Source organism: Manduca sexta, unplaced genomic scaffold (assembly GCF_014839805.1).
Source record: "Manduca sexta isolate Smith_Timp_Sample1 unplaced genomic scaffold, JHU_Msex_v1.0 HiC_scaffold_2086, whole genome shotgun sequence".
Classification (NCBI taxonomy): domain Eukaryota; kingdom Metazoa; phylum Arthropoda; class Insecta; order Lepidoptera; family Sphingidae; genus Manduca; species Manduca sexta.
The window spans coordinates 8,131-28,123 of NW_023593015.1; the positions used below are offsets into that span (position 1 = coordinate 8,131).

The following is a 19,993-nucleotide window of genomic DNA, read 5'->3' on the forward strand; positions in this document are numbered from 1 at the left end:
GCCTTCGCAATTACTAGACGACTGAAGCCATAATGTAAGCCATAATTTACTAGAATCGCCCGCGACTCTGTCTGTGTTAAAGTCCGGAGTTAGGTAAAAGGTACCAATATTCTATAAAGTAAAATATATTTGACACCATTAGACTTAGCACAAAATATCACTAAATATCGAAACAAAGAAAGAAGTTTTACTTCATTGTTATTAAAACACGGTAAGAAAATCATTAACGTGGACAGTGTAGCAAAATTGCAACTCATAAACCTGCCGTACTATCACCTCTGCTTTCCTCGCTGTCGTATCCCCTTTAGCACAACACGCAAAATGCAGGCAGTACGCAGCCGTACACGGATATGCGATAACGAATGCAATTTTCCAAGTCCGTGAACAGAGTTTAGGCGGGGCCGTCGTGATCTGGGGCCTTTTGCAGTATCACCTGAATCGTGAGCTATTGCCTATTATTCTCATGTGAATTGTTATTGGAGTAACAATAGAATACTTGGTATTCACCTTCGTTTGATTAAGTTTTGTTATAATTAGACGTATATTTTATAGTTATAGATTAATAAAGACAGAGTTTAATATATACCTACCTATACAACATAATTAATTGAGTCTTTCTTCTCTGTCATAGTATAGAATACGTTTTTATATACAAAAATGAATTATTAAGTGTTAAATTATGACTTCGGATTCAATAAATGTTTGTCAGCACTCGTAGAAAACTTGTATCTATAAAAATAAACACTAATGGAATTTAAAGAACAGAGCCCAATATTATCTTAATAGCCGGCATTGATGAATTCTTTCGATATTTTAGATGTTTAAGAGGTAGTCTACTTATTATACCAATTCTCTATAAACATACGTAAACATAGTAAAATCCAAAACTAATTGCTTTCCTCTCACATTATAGAAAATTATTACCAAAAATCCCAAACCCTCCCATCGTCCATCAACAATAAATCGATGACCGATACGTCCCCCAATTGAATTGTCTAACCCGAGTTTGGTATATCATAATGGAGTTAATACCCGAGGGATCACTATTTAGTCTGGATAATCCCCTTTTACAGAAAAATGAATAGCCACCACTTTTATGTAAATTAAATGACGGGATCGCATGTGTCTCGAGTTATCCTAGACGAGGGGTTAGAATAGATATTTGCAATGCGCGCCAAATGTGACTAGAGTTGTGCAAGGTGTCCTTTTAAATTGTCTTGAATAATTAGTTTGTACATTGCTTGATGAAGCGGCGATAGCTTATTTGGGTGTGGAACATACTGCCGTAATACCAGTAGGTTTACAACTCAAAAGCACCTCTAACTTTTTTATTTACGTGTGTATTCTTGGTAAATTAACGCTGGCTTTACCAGTGAAGGATGTATCTAAAAAGTTTTCTATAAGACTTATGACGGTGTGTGAAGTCTGCCAATTCGTGTGGTGGCCAACGTTAACCAAGGCCTTATTCCTATCGTTAGTAGAGGAGGCCCGTGCCAAGCATTGCGACAGTATATAAAACAGGGCTGATATAACATTATTGCTTAATAGAAAGTAACGCGGGTCGTAGATCATAAACTAATCTAATTAAGTCTAGCCTAGCTCACATAACTAATTATATATAAAGTTAGAAAACCGTATAAGATAGTTTACATATTATATAGCTTGTGGTCTACACATAAGTATAAAATTATATCTCGATTATGCGACCGGCTTCTACAACCGGCGCTTTTCTATTAGTATTCTTCCAGCATTAATATACAAGTATTCCGATTTATTATGTGTAATGTGTAAACATATATCTGAACTTAGATCATATGGTACTGATTATCGGCCCTTTGAAAACATTTATTTATATTAACTGTTAATAATACGTTACTTATTAAATATTATTAACGACAATTGACTTGCTTCTTAAAATAATAAATTAACTTTAAATTAAGTATTACTTTAATAAGATTTATAAAGTTCGTGTTTATGATGAATAAAGTATAAATAAGTTTATTTAAATTGTTTACGATTTCATGGCTGTATTTCGTTCGATAAAAAAATAAAATTATGTCCTTTTTATCAGAATATCACAGCAGGAAGTTTATTTTTAAAATAAACACGAAACATTCGTGTAGCGTGTACGAGCGAGTAGCAGAACGAATATTTTAATGTTATTTTATAAAGCTTTCCGAAATCCGGACTTCTGTGGGGACACTGTGGTCACAGCCAGAGTTGACAATAAAAATTACAAGTAAATTTAAATTCGTTTTTTGCTGAAGATTTTGGACGCTGTGTGATATACTTCACTTGTACAACGTTCATTTCGCAAAAGATTTTGTTGCAGCAGTTAAAATAGATCTAATAGTAAGTGATTATAGTATACCAATAGAATCTAATGGTTTACCGAATTTTAAAGGAAGAAGGGTTGGGAGAAGGACAATTATTTTCTTTTGGTAACTTCAGTACACGCATTAGACTTAATTCTAAACTGATTAGTGATCACCAAATATACAATATCAATAAAAAAATCCCTTGTTTACAAACCAGCATTATGCCTCATTACGATGTTCAAAAGAATCAATAAATGCCACGAATTATAGCAACCCCTATCACAAAACACGCCTAGTTCCGGAATGCAATACAAGACTCAGGCGTTAAGCCCGAAAATCGATAGGGAAGGGCCCCACAAGAAAGTTTCTAACGACATAACCGCGTGCAATTGATATGCCCCAGGAGTAGGCCCATTGTAAAGAAAGGAAAATCCCGAAGCCGAAAATCTTACGAGAGTTAGACTCGCATCAGTATTCAGGCAACGCTCGCGGTGTCGCTGTCCCCCACCCTTCAGTGGTAAACTCCTTCGGTAATTTGACTTTGTTGTTATAACTCAGTTTTAGTTGTTGTCGTCGTTGGCAGATTTATTACTTTAGTGAAATCCGCTAAACAGCGACAAGTTTTGTTGGCTGTAAATGACGCGGGCTTTTGAAATGAGATGTATTGTGTTATTTATTATAGCAGACTGATATACAATAACGGTATTATTGGAGTTGCAACATTCGTTTTATAAAATGACTAAGTTACTTATGCATATACTTATCAAGAACCAAGTAATCACACTTATTCCAATTATGTTTGTTCCGGTGTCACAAAGCATTACAAAACGAAGATTAGTTCAACCACAAAGCCCAACAAACAAGATTTTCTATAAACTAGTGATCATCGACGGCATGATAACCTAATATTCAACAAGCCGCGAGCTGGTAAACGAGCTATTTCGGAATGGTTCTATTAAATCACAGCATTGTCGTAGCTCCTATTCAGTTTGAATAGCGTACACCGCGTTGGCTTCATCAAATTGCGCTGAATGGACGTTAGAGCACTCATCGAGCGTGCCCAACGTTGTGAGGGTAAAAATTTGAATGGAATATACGTACAGGAGTGGATGAAAGGGAACACCGGCTACCGCGCTCATCGGCGTACTTCCGACCACTCGGACGTCGGTCACAATGCATTGGTACCGACTCAATCCTATATTGAAATTGGAGCTGAACTAACGTCGCTTTTACAAACTTGCTTTGGTTTAGCACAAATAAAGCCAACATCAAATAACCAGTGGTATTTCTTTTAGGATTTTATTACTACCAGAAGCGGCGATAGCCTAGTTGGGTATGAAACGGACTGCCGAGACGAATCCCAAGGGCACACACCTCTGACTTTTCTAAAAAATTATGTGTGTATTTTTTGTGAATTATCGCCAGCTTTAACGGTGAAGGAAAACATCGTGAGGAAACCTGGACATCTCAGAAGTTCTCTATAGGAATTTCTAAGGTGTGCGAAGTCTACCAAATCGCAATAGGGCAGCGTGGTGGACTAAGGCCTAATCCCTCTCAGTAGTAGAGGAGGCCCGTGCTCAGTAGTGGGCAAGTATATAATACAGGGCTGATATTATTATTATTACTACCAAAGGAAATGAGTGTGTAGGAAAGGAGGATACACAAAACCGTAGCCAACTCTGGTAATATTTTAAGACTGATTCTTCAGAGTGTGTATGATTTCATAATATTAATGATATACATATTTAGCATCTGTTTAACTCAAATTAAATTTACAGAATTCTACTCATGTCTAATCAGAAGAAATCGATCAGGGACAAGTCAACAAAACATTGCCTATCAAAATCGCTGACACAAGGAGTTGTCAATGCATTCAGAGTCACGGAGGGTCGTTGCCGCCCCAATCATGACCCTCGCGTTGATCATTAATGATGCCATCCCTCATACGAAGCTGTAATGTAGGTTACTGTGCAAACATATCGGGGGTTGTTGGCCTTTGGGAGAATCCAAGACGTGCATGGATAAAGTTTTATGTCTATTTTAATTAGAGGCTTAAAGGTTTATGGTATCAAATGGGATGTGTGATTTGGAACGGTTTTGGGGTTTTGCATCTAATTTTATGTATATCTATAATAGTAGATGTAGCTATATATAGAGCATTTTTTAAGATTTTAAAATTATCAAGTAATGTCTGTATATAGAGAACGTAAGAGTGTCTGTAAAATATCAATATGTCATTATCTTACCTTGACCTATTAGAGATTTTCACCATTTTGCAACCGTACTAGTCATTGTAATTTATAATTTTGTATAAATCGTATTATTCCATAATATAAATCGTTTAAAATATTTATCTCGTATTCATGTATAGAAAATATATATTCTTGATTCCGAGAATAAAAAATATGATAAAGGGTCTCCCTGCCCTTGCGACCTCAAACTCGGATATCGTAAAACTTGATATAATTTATTGCTTCCAAAATAAAAATTCTACTTAATTGAGCATAAAATATGTAAGATAATGTTGACAATAGATAATCCTGCACCCTTTCTTACGACCATAAATTAAGTATACTCATGTACTTAACAGGCGCATGTCGGTACCATTAGAGGATTTCTCTTTGCAATGGGTGCAGCAAATATTTAGTCTTCCTTGATGCATTTTTCGTTTAATCCCACCAAAGGATTTTCGACTTTATTTAACGTTGGATAAAGACTTAAATTGATTGAAGTTCGAAATACTACATCTGAAGAGGTGGATTTTGAACTTTATGCCTGACGTGATAAAACTAAAAGTGGTAAATTGTCAAAATTGCATGGATAACTTACTGACCTACATCTCTAGAGAGAGAGTAAGTCGCATTAGGCACACGCGTCCATGGGGACCGATATTTATAGGGTGCATTATGCACATGACACTTTTATGTTTTTGGCATTGCGTTGATAGTAAACTGTTGCTTTGGCTCCATTTTATTACGAAATACTTTTTGCGTAAATTATGAATTATGCTCGGTTGTCCCGGAAGGCGCTCGATTGCTGCGAGGACGATGTTATCGTTGTGTGCAAAATCGATTATAGTGCAGTATTACAGTATGAAAATTATGTGTTGATCATAGTCGGGATAACAGGCCAGTGAACTTGGATTCGAACTTAGATAACCAAGGTTTATTGGACTATTTTTAACATTGCATAAACCAATTAGGAACGCCAATTTGCCCTTTATTTTGTCATTTCGTAAATTAATTTCAATCAAGAATGTTATATAGTGAAATTTAAGGTAACACCTTTATTTCCGAACGATTGGGAAATAACTACTGCACCTATATTTTGCTCAGCTTATATCATGGCGTGACAAGCGAGGCTCCATATTAATACAGGTATTGGTTTTGTGACCAAATCCAACTTCTCAACTCACCCAATCCTTTCCTGCAGAGTTCGGTCATAGCTACAACTCCAAAAACAATTATGCATGAAATTTTAATAACCAACCGCTGTCTACACGACATGTCAAGACAAAACACACCCTTTCTGATATATTGCAGCAAAAACGACAAGAAATTATTGTTTAATTCTTGGACCCATCTTGAGTGGGGACAACAGCTGACTCTCAATTGTCTACTTAATTGCTGTTTGGATTTCACTACACCGTTATTTGCACATGCAAATCAGCATTTTGTTTTCATCGTGCGTTGAGTGAACACTCGTATTTAGAAGCAGTTTGACAAAGATTTGCATAAACTATTAAGTGTTAGCAGCTGAATTTGGGTATGGGAATTTAATTACAAATTCGCAATTGTAAATCTGCATTCCAGATGAGGTGTTAAGGTTTTTATATTGATTTTGAGGCTCAGTATTTAATTTTATTCTCATAGCTTATGTGGTGTATGTACTACCTACGTAGTGTAGTTATGTGTCTACGTCCCGCTCCTAATGTCATGGATTAAACAGTTTGTCAGAAACAAGAAATCGTTTCACTTGTCTCTCCGTTCGGCTACGCAACACATTATACTGCTATTTGCTAGTGGTAGAATATATGTAATATCCACCCGGATAGCGACCACCGTAGACACGGTGTTAAAACCCGCAATAGTAACCCACGTAAGTGTATCGTATGCCAAGATCAACCTGTGCATATCCGACTCCAACAGGCCGGCATAATTGTGTCGACTATTGAGGGTTAATCATCTCTCGTCAATCAACATTCTATTGGCCCGATTAGGATATTTTATGTGGATATGGAGTAGGGACTCCACTTACCATCAGGTACAACGGGATTACTTTGTCGTGCTTGTATACAAAAAATCGAGGTTAGGTTAATCAGGTAATGTTTTTAATTTTTTAAGCAATAAATTTATCTAACTATTGGGTTGAAGATATGTAATTTTGAAAGTCTTATTTATAAAAAAAAAAATAATAATGTACAAAACTTTCTACAATATGACTAAAGTATACGATAAAATGATACACAAACGATTAAATATTTGATTTTTATTTTTCAAAATAATCTCCCTAAGCTTTGCAATATTTAGAACCCGGTAGAGTCGGGTTTAATTTCGTGACGACACGTGCGGCCGAATCGTTTTATATTTCCCGTTAATGATATATGACGGCATTAATTAGGTGTTACGTGAATTCTTGTGAATCTCTATGATTTATGGTTGTAGACGTTGTGAAATCCAAGTTTTAATTCGATTTAATTTTGTTTTCAAAGATGTTCATAAGCCGTTCAGCGAAGGATAAAAATACTCTGATTAATTTTAAATGTATGGTAAAAACAATTACATTATTCAAAACATTCTAAATCAGTATTTGTATTTGCATCTTAAATTCTTACCACACATGCTTATCGATATCATTATAACTAAAAATACAAAAGAATAAAAGTATTCTCATATTGATTTGGTGATTACATACTGAACTATTGCTATAAAAAGCAATAAAAATAAACACGACAAAACTTAAAAAGCTCAACCAAACTTGGCACTTAAATCAACTCACCGTGCACGGAATTGTAAAGAAAAAAACCAACGCTAGCGGCGTTGCGTCGGGCCAGACGAACTGAAAATCGGTGAAAAATCAATATAAATATTACGTCCCCTCTAATGCAATGATGGATCGTGCCACACTTATCTGCCGGCGACATCGCTGACCAGTGTAAACAGGGTACTTTTGTTGTGTTCTATAAAGTGTTTTATGAGCTTGACATGTGGATTAAATTGCATTGGGAAATGTACGAAAATATTGATGACTACAAGACCAGAATAATAATATTTAAGTATGTATATGTATTTTTTGTATATCTATATATAGATATTTGCGAGTATACCGTTTTTATATTTGTTTATTATTACTCTTATTTTAAAATAATCTTCAACGGTGAATGAAAACATCGTGACGAAACCTGCATACTTGAGAAATTCTCTATAGGAATTTTCAAGGGTGTGTGAAGTCTACCAATCCGCACTGGTCCAGCGTGGTGGACTAAGGCCTAATCCCTCTCAGTAGTAAAGGAGGCCCGTGCCCAACAGTGGGACAGTATATAAAACAGGGCTGATATCATTATTATTATTACTCTTATTATGTGTTTTTCACTTTCTTTTATTATCCAGCTGCCTCAGTCCTCTCTACACCACCCTAATGTTGATTGGGAGAGAATGCCTATGGCATTAAGTCCGCCTGTATACAGAGTGTAAAATAAAAATATCAGTTCTATAAGTAGCGTTAGTTTGTTTAATAGAAGTTAGAACCACCTGGATTAAAATATCTCTGATTAATTTACTTTAGTATTTCATTTAACACCGATTGGCTATCACTCTCGTGTAATACTGCTAATCGTAGTTACTGAACAATGTGTACTGTCCCACTGCTGGGTACGGACCTCCTCTACTATTGAGCCCTTAGTCCCCGCTGTCCTAGTGCGGATTTGCAGACTTTACATACCCTCGAAATTGTTATATATTATATAGAACTTCTCAGGTATACAGGTTTCCTCAGAATGTTTTCATTGACCGTTAAAGCAAGCAATAATTCACAAAGAATACACACAGAACTTCAGAAATTTGTCTCAACACCGTTTTACACCCATCAAGGATATAGCCGCTTTTATTCGTTCCGACTGTAGTGATTAAATCATCATTTTTATCTAAAGGCAGATGAAACCAAAGTAAGTGTATGAAGATTTAATTTTAAAGATTTTATTACTGAGATTAAAGATCCTTCGTATATTTTTAAATGAGTTGTGATGTAACTCGAGATAGACCACGGGTTTAAGCCAAATCTTATTTTCTAATAAGACAACAAAAAGGAAAATCAGGATATAAATTGAAATAAAAACTTTAGATCTAAATAGGTTATTTATTACGGAACGGTTGTTCTAATTCTTGTAAATATTCAAATCTTTTTGAAAACTATATAAAATTCCAGTAAATACAACGATTATATCTGCATGTAGAATTGCTAGTTAATGTTAAAAAAACGAGAATAAACCCTCAAAATATTCTGCAACACAAAAATCCCACGTAATATCGTAGAGCCTTTATTGCCAGCTCAAAGAAGGAATAAATTCCCCCAACAAAATTATCACACAACTTATTACCGTAATTTCTGAAGAGCTTAGTTAGAAACTGTCACAATAACGGTTAGGTTTTGTTGTGGATCCGTCGCCAACAAGCCTCTATTACTCACAAACTTGATAACATTAAAGTTTTGCGACGCTGCGAGTGAAATATTACGGTCTCTGTGATGAAATTTAACTTCGTTCTAGATCAATCTAGAGACAAATGAATAATGCTTGTTAGGTGGCTAAACTTATATTAACGGCTCGCAGATGGTAGTATGCGAGTTGAGGCAATGTGGTTTTGATTTTAATAACGTTTACTGGAGCTATTGTTATTATACTACAAACTGGGTTCAGTTTTGGGTTCCAGTGTGCAGGACATTGTAGCCAATGTGACTACTGGACATAATAAGACTTAACATCTCATGTTTAAGGATGGCGAGCGCATTGGAATACCAAACAATACTTTGTAATTCAAGGTGTTGGATGGTGTTTCTACTGTTTATGGGCGGTCGTATCGCTTACCATTAGGCGAACGGCAATCTCGTCTCGTCGTTCAAAGCAATAAAAAACATCTGGAAATTGATAATTTTACTAGGTAAATTTAGTAGGTCGAACAGGAAACATCACAATTCATAGAACGTTCACAGTCGAATAAAGACGGTGATTTCATGAGTATATATCACTGACAAGTGCAATTTATCTATATTTCTAATAAAATTTTATATTTCTTCCAATAAAGTATGCCCGACGATCTTCAAATTTATGACAGACAAAAAATATTATAATTACTAGTGCAATACCATCACCTTTACCATACACCGATGTCCATTTTAACAATGGTTTCAACTTTTAAAAATACAGTCGAATCCCCCGAAGCGATTCAAACACATTCCATAACTTCAAACTACACGATTAACATTTTTACGCTTTTCCAACAGAATGCGTGCGTGCATGCGATCTAAAACGAAGCTATAGATTTTACGTGTAGAGGTTACGGGACAAGTTTGACGCTAGTCTCCCCTCCGACAGTTAAGTTATATGTTACTGCCCATAATTTCGAAGTAGTTTTCTTCAATATCTTCGCTGTTGTAAACGGTAAAGCGTAAACGATAAAGATATCGCGTTTTAAAAATGTATTTTTTATCTAGAAACATAAGTCGTCTGTCTTATAATAAATTAATTTGTTAAATAGCTATATTATCCTATATAATATATGTATATATATACATCGTCTCGGCAGTCCGTTCCACAACCAACTAGGCTATCGCCTAATTCACTCTATTGTTGGAAGCCATGTGTTATACTTAGTTTGCGTATTCTGAACCACTTCTGTAACTACAGTCTACACTAACTTTAAATGGTAGTGTCGGACTCGCCAGTAATATATTATATTACTAAAGTAGAGACTCCATTAATCTTAGACTCTAACAAGATCCGTTTTTTGTTTAGGATTACATTAAGTAATGTACAACATAGTCAATGAATTTTCGCTATCCACAAGTCTAGATGTACCCCTAGTTTTTTTTTACAATTAGATGTCATGACAGGCAGTTTATTCGCCTGATTCAACTGTACTCATTACTTATTCTCTATAATTAATATATAATAACATTATAGCAAGCATTTTTCAACCTAAGTTACTTCATATATTTTATAATCATTTGTGCCTTGCCATATATTAACTACGGAATTATTTCTTATAATATTATGTTTTCCTTTGCTTATGTATAAAAGTAAATAAATTAAAAATTAGTTTTACACATTTTTCTGAAAATTAAATATTTTTTCAAATTGTTAACACACGATACCAAAAATAATGTTACTGGCATGCCTGCATGTTCAATCACTATTTATTACTTTAAAGTATACCACCGTGTTTTAAAAAAACATGGGTTAGTATCGACATCTATACAACAATAATGTTTAGTTACCAAAAAAATAAAAATTGGGTGAGTAGAAGAGGCAATATATTATATATGTGCATTGTGCAATCAGAATTGTTATTCATATATTACCTACAAAGCTATGACGAGATAAAATTTTCATAAATCCTGCATAAAATTATGGATACAACTCTAGTAACACATACCATGTAGATCATACGTCAGATTGACGTTTATCAATTAGTACCAAATGATGGTTATTTGATAAATCATAATTATAAGACATAGTAAAACCTTTAAGTTGTAATAATTGACTAATGGACGCTAGACACCCAGAATTATGAATCGATGTAACTTTAACCGAAAAAATAACTATTTTTAGGAATACTTTTATGACATCGTACTTTTGTTTTTTTTTTTTATGTCAAATATAATATTATATTCAAAACAAAATTATACAGTCAAAATCACATATCTTTAAAATAATTACATGAAATAATTACTTTAGTAACGTCTGGAGCACGCGATAGCCCTTCGTTCCAACGTGTTTCTATTTAATTTACTTAATTCTCACATTCGGGGTCATTGTCATATACTAACGTAATAAAGTGACGATGACGATTGCCCAAATTAAATTACTGAATGCACCAACCCTTCGGGCTGGCGAAATGGGTTCTAAAATCGCCGGGCACATGGGGCCAGAGTTTTGTAATTTTATTAATGATGTAATAACAGCACTGTCAAACGCATGTGCGTATGAGCGATAGTGAACGGGTTACAGAGGAGGGTCGGATTATCTGTTATCCGTGGTGTTATGGTATTAAGTTAGTTGGCAGATTGGCATGGTTGATTGGTTATTACATCTGCCTACGGTTTGGTTTTTTGGCTGTTAATTTATTAGAATGATTGAAAAAAAAAACACAACATATTAAGTTAATTAAATTTCACATAACATTTTAAACTCCAACGCAAGAGTGATGTTATAAGTTCAGGATGTAAATCTGTGTGTTTATCTGGCATCCTAGTTCCCAAATGAATGAGGCGATTGTGAATTGTTTTATATTAGTTTCTAATAAAATATGTTTACCACTAAATTTGTAAAAAAATCATCAAAGCTAATGAATAATATAACAACACAGCTAACTCGTGTTTTTAACAATAACAGCTCAGTCGCGTACTTAAGGTTAAAACTTAAGCCACAAAAGGCGGTCTCTATCACATCGTTACAAATTGGCTAATCCAAGCTTAACGTTTTATGTATTTTCATAAAAAGCGTAAAAAGTGTATATTTAACTGGGAATGCTATTTAAAAAGGTAACATTATAGCGATAAGAGCACGCGTCTACGAGGGCGCGATATTAAAAGGCTTAGAAGTGTTGGATCTGAAAAGCCTCTGAACGTTTCTGAACCCCGCTCACTTGAGCACTGTATTAAGGGCACTTTGGGCTGTGGGAGCCATCGTATATCGCTGCCTTTTCCTATACCAAATGAGATTTTTAAACTTGCATTTCAGATTAGACTATTTAAAATTTTACGTGGATGTCTTGGTAAGCCTGAATTTAAATCAGTTAAAATTTCAATTAGTTGACATCATCAGATGCAGTTTTAAGTATCATAATTAGTTGAGATTACGTTTTAATTATGCTATGTGTTATTATAAAATATTTATGTTGCATCGTAAATTATGTTTCATAATACGGTCTTATCAAACACACGCTAGAGTTTGTTAGAATATTTTTATGGTTCTTATAAACAGTTAATGGTTATGGATACATAAATTGATATGAAATTCAATACTAATGAAGTAATAATGACGTTATTAATATTTATAATGACTTCTTAGGTTGCAGTAAAAGTAGGTACCGGGCCATTTGAACACGGCTGATCTGTAAAACTAAGCCCAAATCAAACTTTTAAAGTAAAATGTGTATTAGGTAAATCCATTTTATAAACGGCCATTACCGTAATTGGTGCTAAAAAAGCGGCACACCCAACTCATATTTCGGGCAGTAGAACAAAACCCCGACAGCCTCGCAACTTAATCAAGCAATTAATTTCTAATTGAATTACATCCGTCATCGGGCGAGTGGTGGCGACCCCGATTTGGGAATTGGCCCTTACCTGAAAACGATTTCCGATGATCAACCCTGTCATTTCAAGTGGAAATTATTTTAACATTCGATTTAAATTTAGAATTTCATTTTTATGGACGGTCGATGTTAATTGATATTTTGGTCATTGCGGACGATTTTTAGGATTCAATAGGTTTTATGGATGCTTACTGCTCTGATAAAATTAAATTAACTTTAATTTTAAGTTATTATATATTGTACACATACACTATTATTGTACACATAGATATTTAATTCAATGCTGTCCTTGCATAATGCGCGTGCATCGAATAGTATAATGAGTGCGAAAGGTGATAAGCACTACTTACTTTGTCTTTTTCGACAATTGTTTACAACATACAAAATATATATCGTTGGTGTAGCTTCGAATTATAGGTGCCAAGACAAACCCTTTAGGTTTACTGGTACCGGTGAAACGAAATCCATTTTTAATTTGTACTGTTAAATGATTCAATAACAAAAAAAGTCCTACTAATCATGGCTCAAGGTCACGTTGTTGTTTAGAACACTACGTTCTTAGTTGACTTTTAACCTTGATAGAGCACACTACTTACCTGTAGAACGTTCAACAACGAGTTAAGACGTGGCAAGGCAATCGCGATTGAGTACGATCAGCGTGCCAACGGCTTTTGGTTCATCATCAGCCCTGTATTATATACTGTCCCACTGTTGGGCACGGGCCTCCTCTACTACTGAGAGGGATTAGGCCATAATCCACTACGCTGGCCTAGTGCGGATTGGTAGACTTCACACACCCTCGAAATTCCTACAGAGAATTTATCAGGTATGCCAGGTTTCCTCACGATGTTTTCCTTCACCGTTAAAGCGAGCGATAAATCGCAAAGAATACACACATAATTTTTTAGAAACGTCATAGGTGTGTGTCCTTGGGATTTGAAATTTGGTTACCGTGATTTATTGTATCCTAAATTTTAAGAAGCTTGAGTCGTACCTAATATTTTTAATCATTAAAGGATTGATTTTTCATAATTTTAATTTAAATAAAGAATAATATTAATACTAACATCAGCACATTTTTTTTTTATTTGCGAACTTCGACGAAGTTCCGAATTTCCGTGTAGTGACATAATTAAATAGCAGGAATATCTAAATGTAAACATATTTTAATGATTGCCACACAAATATTTGGGTCACGTCGGGTTGGGATTAACAAAATGCTCCTCGCAGACGATATTTTAGCGATTTTATTTCGACAGCAACGGATTGAACATAATAATTTATTGAAAATAAGATTAAGATCTTAATAATAATATATATGTATGTATAGCGTTATTAAGACATTGCGTTATTAAAATAAACCAAGCCGCATATTTGTATATATATACATACGGCTTCTGAGAATGGACGCTGCAGTGGAAATTTTATAAACCCATTTTATACACACATACCTATGCTGCATTTAATATTAAAAGCATTTAAATTTTCTTGAAACATCTAAAGCCAATAAATATCTAAAAAACATTACCCTGAATTGAAGTTTATTATAGACTAGGACATAGTGATTAAAATTGCTTACCTGGCTGCATACTGTATATATTTTCATTTAAAAACCTCATACATTCTCAGCGAGGCTAGTTCCGGCGCGACCGTTGATCAGTTAACTTTTAAAGCTCATTAAAATAGATGGTTCATTCAGTCCGTGTAAATTTCCAGGCTGGCGGAAAATTAAAACGATACCCGCGGCGGGTCGGCCCCCGCTCGTCCCCCACACGCGCCGTCCATTGTAAAAATATGCAGAAGTGGAGCGAAAGAGAAAAACTTCGCGTGTTTTCATATGTTTACTTCACTCTAAAAAGTTTATCGCGCGCGCGTATACGGGTTTTAACGAATTTTATTCGTTTTTCGAACGCCATTTTACCTCGCTGCCGAGTAAGCGAAATTTACTTCGGAAAAATTCAGTATTGGATTTTTCTATTATTGGACTGCCTACAGATTTACGGTACGGAATGGAAGTGAATATATCGAAGCCATTACACCACTCTTAGGAACAATGCACGCTGCTATGTGTACCTTAATGTGTTGAATACACGTTTATCAGGCGCATACAGACGGGCGGCTGGACCGCAAGCCACCGCTAAATACCGACCGATAATATACTTATGGCGAGTGTAGAGTCGAGATTTGGTTTATGAATTGTCCATAAATTGAATACGCTGTGTCAACAATAGTAACGTGTACTTTTGTCTGGTGCGATTAAAATTCCATTCATTACCAGTCGATTATTATGCTTTTGTCCAGTGGTGCTATTCAAACGTTGCATTTCAATTAAGCGAAATGTACAAAGCTAAAGTGTTCAGCTATTACATTCTCTATTTGTGAGACTGGCGATTTTTATATTAACGAGGACTTCACTCACATGAATGAAGAAATACATTAACGTTCTGCTATCATTGATTCTGAACCGTAATATTATTAATTTAATATGGGTAAGATTGAAAACAAAGCTATTCAAATTACATAATGTCGATATCTTATGTAAGGTGTAGAAACATCGCAAATGTAAATTTACATGTCGTTAAGACAAATTGCTCGCCTTGGGGGGAATTACAAAAAAAAAATGATTCCTTTTTTCAATTAGGAATAATATAGTCCAAACAGCGACAATATTGAAAGTCATTAATGTCTATAAAAATAATGCGTTGATTGTTAACTGCGACGTAATTAAGATGATTTAATTTATTTATGACTCTGTCTAGTAAATAATATTACAAGTATGATTATGCTGTGGGGTTTCATTATAATGTGAATTGTGATGAATAAAAGCATGATATCATTGGTAATTTAAATTATTTTATTAAAAAATAGGTATTCAAAGACTAATACAAAAATTAAAAATCCATTTAGTGATAATTATTGTTGTGACAATTATGGTTCTGTGAACTGGCATGCGGAGCGTTTACCGTTGCGTTTTATACGAGCGGTAAAACGCTACGTGTATACCTACCTTTATACGTCACACAAGCAGCCCGTCATAAACATTTCATTTTAAAATGTATACGAACATATTTCGACTTAAATGTAACATAAAATAGTGTTTTATACCGAGTCTTAATGGTAATATTGTTTCTTGCTTTGTGCGTGATACATAATACATATAAATATGGTTGTAGTACAGAAAAATAATGTAGCTATTTATAGTTACAGAAGCTTGTGATTGCAAATTTATGAAGTCGTCTTTTCGTTTTAGTCATGTTTGACTGATCGAGTGTTAATCTACTGGACAGGGATTTTACACAGATTATTTTCTATATTTTATACGTTTTATAACCATAGAATTATAATATATACTCTCAAGACATCGAGAGTAATCTGTGTCAAGCCAGTGAAATTTAAAAAAAAAGTCTTTTAATGTTAAACATTATTTTCAAGTGCAAAAATAGGAACTGGAACTGTAAGTTATTACTTGTCGTGTGAACAACTACTTAGCTACTTTACATTTTGCTGTACACGAAAAGCAAGGTAACAAAGGAACCAGTATAAAACCAAGTACACAAGTTTAGGACGAGAGGCATTACAAACTATTTACAAACTAAACGACGATATTCCAAATACAGTCCAATATGGAAGCGTCCTATAACATTATTTTAACTAAGGTTATGAGGCCAATTCCGTCTACGGGGGCAATTCCGTCTTTTTGCAATTAGAGGCGTTTTAATCAATGGATAGCTTGAATAACCGTATAGGTTCATACGGAATATTCGACTCTGACATATACGGCTATCAAAGCTGTCCATTGATTATAATATCAGCCCTGTATTATACATACTGTCCCACTGTTGGGCACGGGCACCCTCTACTACTGAGAGGGATTAGACCTTACTCCACCACGCTGGCCTAGTGCGGATTGGTAGACTTCACATATATAGATTTCACATGTATAGAAATTCCTATAAGAACTTCTCAGGTGTAAGGTTTACTCGCGATGTTTTCCTTCACCGTTAAAGCGAGCGATAATTCGAAGAATACACACATAATTTTTTAGAAAAGTCGGAGGTGTGTGTCCTTGGGATTTGAACCTGCGGACATTCGTCTCTGCAGTCCGTTCCACAACCAACTAGGCTATCGTCCATTGATTGGAACGCCCGTAATTCCGAAAAGACGGTGTTGGGCCTGTAGACGGAATATGGCGCCCTGACCTTAACACATGCCTAATACAGTTGATATGCAATCATACAAGTCGTGCTAATCAGTTATCATAACAAGTGGCTATATTATAACTCATATCACATTATCTTACGTAGATTATAAGTTTGTTTGTTGAAGCTTCATTTGAATTTAATTTCACAACTCCAATGTTACTTTTATATTATCTATAATGCTACGTAATTATGGCACATGAAAACATAAACCAAACATTAATCTAATAACCTATATGTTTAAATAAATTACTATTTATCAGGAAATGCGAACAGCTAATTGTTGTCAAGTTTAATACTAATTATTTACACTACAATGAAATTCAATAAATTATTTTATCCAAATTATTGCCAAGCGTTAATTTGTTTCGGTTTTATGAATTATTCATACTTAATCTAATGATATAAGGATTACAAATTCGCTCAACGATATACAGACGGACATATCAATTGAAACGCTATCAATTCCGATACCAACGTTACGAACATCAGATTTATAGTTAACATTTTAAACAAGTTTATATTCAGATCTTTCAATACTTTTAGTAACACTATATGTACAATATTTACAGATAGATCTATACAAGAGACTAGGAATACGTTTTTATAAAATAAAAAGACATATATTAAAATTCGCGGTGCGTATAGTTAGGCCAACATCAATCTCTTAGGCCTGAACAGTCCCGAAGTAAAAATGAATCACTCACTTCGTTACACGTCTTTATTGTTCTTTACACGAGTATACATCGATAACTGTACAACGTGAGGAAGAACTGCGATTAGTGACATCACTACACTATTACGGTCTATACGTCCGTTTGGCACAATTCGCCGAAAATCGGCAAGGCATGATACTACCGGGTCACTGGAGTCCACACCCCTGGGGTGCGGCGCGGGGGCGGCTGGGCGGGCGCGTGGGACGGCTTCGAGGCAGTGGTGATCACCCCCGACCATGTCTGAAGGACGTGAGGCGAGCAAGCGTACGTGTCCCATCATTGTCGAAGTTCGGACGCTCGTATTGGTGCTGAGGTCTATGCCTTTGCGGCTGCATCGCTTGCAATTCGTCATAACCTCCATCCTCGGTATAGTTTTCGTCGTCTGATTCATCTTCGCCAAATGCTCTATACGTCGTCTCCGATTCAGAATTTTTACGCGAACTTATTCCGTATGTGCGACCTATTAATGACTGCGTTGCGTCAGCCTTTACGTTCTTGTCTACTTTCCTCTCTTCTAAACTCTGGTTGTATCTCAGTTGAGCCTTTTGCGTCTTGTCTAAAGACGGCAGGTCGTAAAATTTGAGCACGTTTGGATGGCCTTGGAAATATTTCTCACTATAAACGTTTCGATTGTAGTATCCGCCGTTACTAGCTGGATACATTTCCTCGTCTGGAGCGTACCGATTGTCAAAGGAATCAACGTTCTTTCCGCTCGGTGGGAACCATCCCTGTGAATAAAAATAAACTTGAACTTGGCTGTAGGTGCATACATTTTACGTCATACACGTTCACTCAGCTAAAATGTATTGTTGACAGGTGATATATATCTTATCTTAATGTCTGTATTACTCACCAATGAACTCACACATTGCCTGGTATTAGCTACCAATGTGACCGACGCATACGCGGCTGGCGAACTTGCAGTTTTACTTGTATTCCAATCCACGGCATTAGCTCGCGCGGATGTCACTTCCGCGTACTCCGGTAATTGCTGAGCCACTTTGTCGTATTCGGAATTTGTTTTCTTTGCTTTGAGTTTGAGTTCCAGACATGCATACTCCAGGTTGATTTTCCATCCAAAGCAATGACTCAGTCTTTGTCACAGTATTTTTATTGTAACAACTGCTCAGTGGATGTGACAGCGACACCGCCGCTTTTATGTTCATTTGAGTTACTAAACTTGTACCATTGGAATCTAAAACAAAAGTAAAACCTTTCATGAAACACGACCAAGATGCAATTAGCTATCAGTTCCATAAAGAGAATGCAAACGATCTCGTTAACCGTCGCCTTTAAATATGTAAACGCAAAACAAAAAAGAAAGAGAAATTGGCTTAAAGGTAACTGGGTGAGTCAACAAACGAATCGCCCGAAGAAAACAAAATAGAAAACATTTACATTTACTGGGTCTTTATTTCTCGGTTTGTATCATTCCTTTGTGCCCCGAATGTGAATGCAAAGTGAAAGAGATCCACTGCGCTCACGAGAGGGCTCGTGCTACCTTTCAACTCGAAAGTAATCTAGCGGCCCTCCCTTCCCGACGCATGGCAAAGCCTCCATCAAACAAACGCCCCGTACACCACCCCACGACACCCGTGGAATGTTTTTAATTTTGAAATTCTGATGCTGATTCCACGGAAAAATAAACGTTTTGAGATAAGCTGGACCTGAAATGTTTATTTTTTTAACTTGTTATCTGCTTTAGAAAATAGACAAGGCTCAAGCTAAAAGCGCGTCTATTATTATGACATTCAAGTTGATTAAATTGGTACTTACCATAAATATTCGGAAGCGCCGACTTTTTAGCGAAAATATTATGCTTTCGCACATAAATAATGCCGCCAATCACAATTACTTTGAACAGAACAATCGCTCCAATCAAAAAGTAAAACCATGTTTCCATTACGAAGTCCCCGCCACTATGGAGACTTCCCCGTTTATAGGATATCTGAAATTAAATTATCAGATGATTTTTCACATAATATTAATTATGAGTGACGAACTTATTGAGATAATTTTAGGACACTTACCGCGATAATGGATCCAAACCCACAGAGCGAGAATCGATATTCAAGTAAACTTTTGACTAAATGGACCCAAGCCAACAATCGTCTCGGCAGCTATCTGAACGGAGTAGCTGATGCCAGAAGTCAAATTAGTCATAATAAGGCTGGTCGCTTGGTGAACAGTTGTGTTTATTGCTATCATTGATTTATTTGCCGGTATAT

General features: G+C 35.5%; 1 protein-coding gene and 1 long non-coding RNA gene across 2 annotated transcripts; both read right to left on the bottom strand.

Annotated features, from left to right (window-relative positions):
* Window positions 1–17,989: 17,989 nt before the first annotated feature.
* On the bottom strand, window positions 17,990–18,785 carry LOC119191907. Its single transcript, XM_037445765.1, has 2 exons — window positions 18,619–18,785; window positions 17,990–18,493 (listed from the first exon to the last, which is right to left on the bottom strand). The coding sequence occupies exon 2, from the start codon at window positions 18,425–18,427 to the stop codon at window positions 17,990–17,992; it is 438 nt and encodes a 145-aa protein (XP_037301662.1). The 5' UTR covers window positions 18,428–18,493; window positions 18,619–18,785.
* LOC119191908 lies at window positions 18,786–19,985 on the bottom strand. Its single transcript, XR_005113553.1, has 3 exons — window positions 19,796–19,985; window positions 19,542–19,713; window positions 18,786–18,960 (listed from the first exon to the last, which is right to left on the bottom strand). It is a non-coding gene; the product is annotated as an uncharacterized LOC119191908 (long non-coding RNA).
* Between the last annotated feature and the right edge of the window lie 8 nt (window positions 19,986–19,993).

Coding starts and splice junctions, on each gene's coding strand:
- LOC119191907 (XM_037445765.1), bottom strand. CDS start 18,427: ATGTATCCAGCTAGTAACGGCGGATACTACAATCGAAACGTTTATAGT.